This window comes from Antechinus flavipes, chromosome 1, assembly GCF_016432865.1.
Source record: "Antechinus flavipes isolate AdamAnt ecotype Samford, QLD, Australia chromosome 1, AdamAnt_v2, whole genome shotgun sequence".
Classification (NCBI taxonomy): domain Eukaryota; kingdom Metazoa; phylum Chordata; class Mammalia; order Dasyuromorphia; family Dasyuridae; genus Antechinus; species Antechinus flavipes.
In genome coordinates, this window is record NC_067398.1 from 677205614 (window position 1) to 677213065 (window position 7452).

Consider the following 7452-nt stretch of genomic DNA (forward strand, 5'->3'; position numbering starts at 1 on the left):
CATGGAGGAAAAAGTCTATGACCCTTCCTATGAGCCAGTGGTCAGAGCCCAGGCAAAGAGACAGCCCGCCCTCATTTTTCTTGGATAACAAATGAAAGGTTTGGTCTGTCAGGGGCCTTTCCAGCTCTGACAGTTTAAGTATCAAGGTCTCTTCCTGCTTTGTTTCTCTCTTAGACAACCTGAGATATATAGTGTGAGAAAAGGAAGCGGGGGTGGGGGGAGGATCCCAGTTCAAATACATCCTTTTTTCCTGGCTCAGAGAAACATCCACAACAACTCAGTTGTTTTGGAAATACCTTTATTGCACTAAAAACGCATTTATAAACACACTACACACACACTCATAGGTGGGCGGGTAGAATTCACTTTAAAAGTTATCAGGAAAGTTAAAACATCAAAACAACTGTAGGAGAGAATAAGAGTGGAGATGTTTTTTGCCCATTTGGCAGACAGATTCACTGGGGAGCAGAAAGGGAAGAAGATACCTAGAGACCCAGAATTCCCACTGGCATGAGGAGGTGTTAATTTCCAAGCACCAATGGGATCAGGCACTTCCAGTGCCCCATATACACTTGCTGCTGTTTTTGGGGAGGGGGACTTCAGGAATGGATCACTCTAAGCTCAGCCCCTTTTGACTCTGGCTTCAGCCCTCAGTACCTCCCAAGTGGGCTTCTTTCAGCCATTGGAAGGATTAGGATCATTTACTAATCCCAGCCACCCAACAGGTGGCAGGAATAATGAATGCTGGACTAGGTGCTGGGCGGCCTGACAAAAACCTTCTCTGCTGCTTTAGGCAAATCCCTTTGCCCCTCTGCCCTCAGTTTCCCTACTGCTAAAATTATAGGGCTGAAGTCCTCGGTCAGATCCTGGGATTTTTTTGGGGGGGGATTCTGGGAGCCAGGAATTCTTCCCCCCCACTATGATGGGGGGCTCTGGCTGTCCTGAGCTCCTCCCCAATCAGAAAAGGGCGACAGAGGCCAGTTGTGGAAGAGAGGATTGGCCAGTCTTGCCCTCCAAGCAAGTTTGCTAGTCCCGTTTCCCTGCCTGGGGAGTTTGGGTGACCTTGTGCTCAGGCCCCAGTGGAGAGTTCTGAGGATGGTTGGCTAGCCATCCAAAGGGCTGCTAAGAGAATCCGAGGAGCTGGGAAGGAGTGCCAGGTCCCCTTCCCAGGTGAGGACTTGAGTTATCCTGGTAACCCTCCCACATTGTTTCCAATCCTTGGCTGAGCTGGGAATCCCCTCTGCCTCAGGGACCGTGAGACAAGGCCACAGAACCACAAAATAATTAAATAAATAAATAAACCATGGGGGGAAAATCATTGTACCCGCCCGGACTGTATCCAAAACATATTTACACACGCAGAATAAAACATGGGTAGATGTCAATCACTCTCCAAGTATAAATAGCTGTGCACAGCAAGGCCTACGGCTGCCATCTGCTGTGTGCAAGAGGATGGGGAGCCAAGCATGGGCCCCGGAGGCCAGACACAGTGGGGGGCCCGTGGCACTCTCTCTCAGGCAGAAGCCAGGAATCATGCAGGGAGACGAGGGGAAGAGGACACGCTATCATGGAGAAGGAGATAATGGAGGGGGAGGAGGCTGGCCAGGAGGGCCTGGGACTGAACAGCTCCCTGGCCTGGGAGAGGGTGTTTAAATACTGACAAAGCACCCCCCTGGCAAAAGGAGGGCAGAGGGCAGAGAGCCAGAGGGGTGCTGGAGTGGAAACAGGCAGACATGCTTAATAGTCTCCATCCCCCAGGGGACGAGGAAGAAAACATTCTTCAGTCTTCTCTTCCCAGGGCTTTGTCCAGAGCTTAGCTCTAGAGCATCCTGGAGGGAGAGCAGTCCCATCTAGAAAGTCCCATTCTAGTCCTGACGTTCTCTTGTGCGACCTCAAGGAGCTCCTCCTCGGCTGTAGAGCCAAGGGAGTTGGACTAGAGGGTCCCACTAAGTTCTAAGAACTCTCTTGGCTCTAGAACCCGATCTTTGCTTCTGATCATTCCCAGAGGTCATCCCTTTAATCATTATCCCCTAGGGCAGGGAGCAGAGCTACGATGGGCTTCTGGAGATGGGAGCTTCCCATCCAGTGTCCTCCTGATCTGGGGGAGTCAGCTGGGTGCTCCTGGGAAAGCAGAGCTGGGGTCCACCGGGATGGAAAGCAAAAGGGCCAAGGGTCAACCCCTTCCCTTGGGATTAACTGTTTGGACACAGCCCCAGGAACCTTCCATTGGCCCTCTGGGAGTTCCCTAGATCCTTTTCTCCCTAACTTGATTACTCAAGTGCAAGCAAATCTTCAGCAAGTCAACTTAGAGCTATGCAGAAAGGGACTGGGGAAGGAAGGTAGTCAGGGAGGCAGAGAACTGAGGTTGCCTCCTCTTCTCCGCACTAGAAACAGCCCAGGCTGTTTCTTGCCTGCTCACCTTTTCCCCATCTATCCACAAGTCTCCTTTCCCAGATGGAGGGAGGCGAGACCTCGGACCAGAAGATCCAGCTTGTGGGATTTAGACCTGGAAAGGTTTCCTGCAAATTGCCACCTTATATTTTCACTTGACAATGAGCAAACTGAGGCTAGAGAGGAGAGACGTGCTTGACGTCTCCTAGTGAGCAAGAGGCAAAGCTGGGACTTGGGGCCAGACTGTTCTGACACCAAATCCAGGGCTCTCACCCTCTCCCGGCATTGTTGCCTCAGCCCCCCCCCCGCAAATAAATTAGGGAAAATGACGCTCTAGTTTCTTAATCGTGCTTGGGACTGAAGCACAGCCGGGGGTCTGGGTGTGAGCTGGGGCCCCGTGGGAGGGCCATTTTGTCCCTCGCCCCCAATCCCTCCTGGGGCCCCCTGTGTCCCTCACCCGTGGCGTGCTAGCTCTCAGTGCTGTGGGTCTGGAGTTTTCCCACATTCCCTGGGTGGCAAGTGGAGCAGAAAGGTGGGAGGGACTGAGAGGAGCACCAGGGCAGGAATGGGTCAGAGAAGGGTTCCCTCCCCCTCCTCTGAGACGGGGCTGGGGCTGGGCTGGGGAGGGCCTTCACAAGAAAGGCAGCAGAGATGTGAGGGGCACTTCCTTCTCCCCCAGCAGGGTATCCCTCTTCAGGCTGCCTCCCTTGTTCACTACTTTGAGCTTGAGAGCCAGCTTGCGGGCACTCGAGGGGCACAGACCATCAAAGAAGAAGTCCTCGTTAAAGATGGGGTGCCAAGTGTTCTTGATGATGGTACTCCGCTGCTTCTGCAGCTTCCCGGGCGTCAGACAGAGGCCCACACAGCAGTTGATGCTGCGGGTGTCGAAGAGCCGGTCGTAGAGGCCCTCGGCGGCCAGCAGCCTGACCCGCAGGCGGGCCCGGGCCGGGTCGTACTCGGCGGCCAGGCGCAGGCTCCCCCGCTTGCCGAGGCGCACCGTGTGCTCCCCCCGAGGGGTCGAAGCGGGCTCCCCGCTGGCCTCCGGAGCTGCCGGGGCGGGGCGGCGGGCGCGGCGGCGGGCGCTGGGGCTGACGTCAGCGGAGCTCTCATCCGTGGACAAGGAGCTGTGGCGGCCCACTGACTGCCGCAGCTGGCTCACCTTGGCCTGCCCGTCTTGGGCAAAAACCTTGAGCAGAGACACTGAGCGCGAAAGCAGGGGGGACCCGAAGGGAGACGACTCTGCCGAGGAGCCCGTGTCGCTCTCGCCCCCGCTGAAGTATCGGTAGGGGCTCATCAGGGCTTCAGCCCGGGAAGTGCCCTCCCCATTGGCCTTGGGCCCAGCTCTCCGGAGAGCGCCGGGGGACCCAGCCTGGGCCAGGCCCGTGTGCTCGCTGTGGAACAGCGATTCCTTCCGTCGCGTGTGGGGACTCTCCATCAGAGTGGCAAACCCGTAGGACGTCTGCGCCTTGGGCACGTAGGGCAAGGACATGGCGGTCTGGGCCTGGGGTCGGCGTTGGTGGCCACAGCCTCCTCCTCCTCCTCGGGCCTCCAGTCCTCGGCGCTCTCGATCTGGATGACGTGCCGGCTGGCCGCCTTCAGCAGGTTCTTGCTCTCGGCCGCCAGCTTGGCGGGCAAACGGGGGCTTCGCTGAGCCTTTCGGGCCCCACTGCTGCCCGAGGCCAGGTTTTGTTCGGAGGCTGAGGATCCCAAGTGTGGGGAGCTGGAGCCTGAGCCTGACCCTGTGGCTGCCCCTTCTGCCTCAGCTGGGGCTGAGGTAAGCTTGGGAGGAATGAAAAAGTCAGGGATCTTGTCGGGGGTGAGCACGTTACTGTAGAGGGGACCCTTGGAGGACCGGTCACCATCTGCCCCCCGGGAAGCGCCATTCTCTCCAGATCCTCTGAGCCGATCTAGCAGCCACATGTTGGTCTTCTTCATGGGAATGGCAGAGGTGGGAAGAAAAGAAGAGAGACTGGGGGTGACGGTGGCAAGTGCTGCACCAGAGACCGCTGTAAGAGGAGACAAAGAGAGGCCGGCAAAGTCAGGATGGGGACACAGACCAAAAGAAGTTAGTATGGTGACACAGGAGGAGTGTGCTGAACCCGGACCCGGACTCAGGCAGATCTGAGTTCAAATCCTGCCGCTGACACTTGTTACCTGTGGCACTCTGGGGCAGATAATCAGCATCCTCATCTATAAACTAGGGAACATGGGCTAGATGTTCTCTAAGGTCCCATCCAGCCCTGAATCTGTGACCCCATCATTCCCTTCTGAATCAGGGAACACGGACTAGATGTTCTCTAAGGTCCCATCCAGCCCTGAATCTGTGATCCCATCATTCCCTTCTGAATCAGGGAACACAGACTAGATGTTCTCTAGGGTCCCATTCAGCCCTGAATCTGTGATCCCATCATTCCCTTCTGAATCAGGGAACACGGACTAGATGTTCTCTAAGGTCCCATTCACCCCTGAATCTGTGATCCCATCATTCCCTTCTGAATCAGGGAACACAGACTAGATGTTCTCTAAGGTCCCATTCACCCCTGAATCTGTGATCCCATCATTCCCATCTGAATCAGGGAACACGGACTAGATGTTCTCTAAGGTCCCATTCACCCCTGAATCTGTGATCCCATCATTCCCTTCTGAATCAGGGAACACGGACTAGATGTTCTCTAAGGTCCCATTCAGCCCTGAATCTGTGATCCCATCATTCCCTTCTGAATCAGGGAACACGGACTAGATGTTCTCTAAGGTCCCATTGAGCCCTGAATCTGTGATCCCATCATTCCCTTCTGAATCAGGGAACACAGACTAGATGTTCTCTAGGGTCCCATTCAGCCCTGAATCTGTGATCCCATCATTCCCTTCTGAATCAGGGAACACAGACTAGATGTTCTCTAAGGTCCCATCCAGCTCTGAATCTGTGATCCTGTCATCCCCTTCTGAATCAGGAAAGGACTAGTAGGCTGTAAGGATACTTGGCAGCATCCAGACCTTGCCCAGGGAACAGGTGGTCTCCCCTACTTTCCCCTTATATGTGGCCTCTTAAAGCTCTCTCTTCTGCTTTCTGTCAGGGGAATCCATTTCCAAGGTTTCATCCCTTGCCCTGGAATGATAGGAACCCTGGGGGGTAGGAAGAAGGAGAGGAGAAGAGGTTCTCCCCTCCACACACACACACACACACACACACACACACACACACACACACACTCCTTACAAAATCTAAGGGCCTCACTTCCAGGAAAGCCTCCTGCCCACTCTGGGACTTTCACATCAGGGATCCCAAAGGGTTGGAAACTACTTGATTAGAAAAGGAAGAGCTAGAAGACAAAGAAGTCATATAGATCTAGCTCCCAAGCTTGACAAGTCCAGAGCTCTACTTCTAGGAAGAGAAATGAGAAGTTTCTCCCACTGCTAAATCCCAGCTCTCCAGGCACTATGTGCTCACATCGATGGGAAAGGGATTCCACAGCTTTTGGGGTCCTCCACTCTGTGGCCAGAGGATAGCTCTTGAGATAACACCCTGGTTGCTCTGGGATCTCAATGCATTGAGTTCGCATCCTTAAAGTTTCCTGGATGTAAACAGTCTATACCCCGGAAGGTATGAGATCCGGGAGGAGAACAATAGCCCTGATCTGTCCGTCTCCTAGGTTGGGATCTCAAAGAGCATCTTTCTGCTATAAGCTCTAAACCCCGGGAAGGATCCATTACATCCCGGATCTGAGCTTGACACGTAGGAAGGTTTTGGGTTTGCCCTGCGAACTCGGGACACTCTTTTGGGTTGGGATCTCCAAGCACTCCTGTAAGATTGTAAATTGACATCCCAAGACATCCAGGTAATAGGGTAGCATAGTTGCTGCTCTGAACACCCTGCTGTGCTGGGATCTCAAAGCACTCCTTACGGGCTATAAGCACGTATCCCCGGGGACGAAGCTTGAGTGCTCCCGGGGCTCCTCTCTGCGACAGAGGCGTCACAGTCCCCGCTGCCGGCACGGCATTTGCAGTGATCCCAAAGCGCTCTTTTAGGTCTATAATTGAGCCTCACCAAGGGGCGAAGGGATGGGAGGAGCCAGCAAAGGAGCAGGGGAGAGCCCAGGCCCGGTCCTTCTGACATCCCCTCCCCCCACCCAGGGTAACTTTCCACCTGTAGCTCCCTCCCTCTTACTGGTCCCGGAAGATGGGGGCTCCAGCCGTCCGATCGCAGCTGCTTCTGGCCTCCCGAACAGATCCCAGAGAAGACTGCGGGGCGCAGGGCACAGGAAGATGGGGACCCCCCGACCCCCTGAGGAGCCGGCACCTGCCTACCTGCCCAGAGGGAAAGGGATGTCCCGGACCTGCAGGCTCCGAGGGCGCAGGGAGAAAAGGAAGGAAGAGGAGAGCGGCTCTCCAGCTGGCACTGGGCTGGCGACCGGACTCGCGGTGGCTTATATACGGGAGGCGGCGGCGGCAGCGCAGACGGACTCATTCACCGCGGCCGCAGGAAGCCGCCCAGCCCGGCCGCCGCCGCCGTAATACTCCGAGTAGAGCCGCCATTGAATCCCCCCCACCCCAAGCCGGGGAGCCCCCGCACCGCCGAAAAGTGGGGACGGGAATCGAGGAGTGGTTCTTGACTTCCGCCCCATCCCCAAATTCACGGTAGGATCCTCCCCCAGAAGGAGCTTTGTGAGGACAGAGAGTCGGTGGGGGCGGCGGGCCAGATTGATGAACTGAGGTGGGCTTGGTGGGAGAGCCCTGTTAACTGGAGTTAATCCGAGACTGCGGCACCAGATTTATCTCCCAAGACCAGGCCTCCTCCCAAGATTTCGAAGGTGGGGGGTGGGGAATGATTCGGGGGTGCACCTCTCTGAGAGGTCAACTCTGTCCCGAGCCACTGACCCTTTGTTTCTGCCCGCCAGAGAGCTCAAAGGCATCCTAGTGGAATATTGGATGTCGTAAATGGAAAAGTGCTTAGAGATCCCGTGCTCGTAGAATGTTAGAGCTGGAAAGGACTTTAAAATATTGAATGTCCACAACTGAAAAGGACTCTAGAAACGATCCAGTCCAACTCCTTTTTACAAATGG

General features: G+C 55.4%; 1 protein-coding gene across 1 annotated transcript; it reads right to left on the bottom strand.

Moving 5' to 3' along the window:
* Positions 1-281: 281 nt before the first annotated feature.
* On the bottom strand, positions 282-7025 carry C2CD4C (C2 calcium dependent domain containing 4C). Its single transcript, XM_051972421.1, is given in 3 exon segments — positions 282-3894; positions 3897-4397; positions 6697-7025. Coding segments are annotated over 3 exon segments (1533 nt in total). The 5' UTR covers positions 6857-7025; the 3' UTR covers positions 282-3022.
* Between the last annotated feature and the right edge of the window lie 427 nt (positions 7026-7452).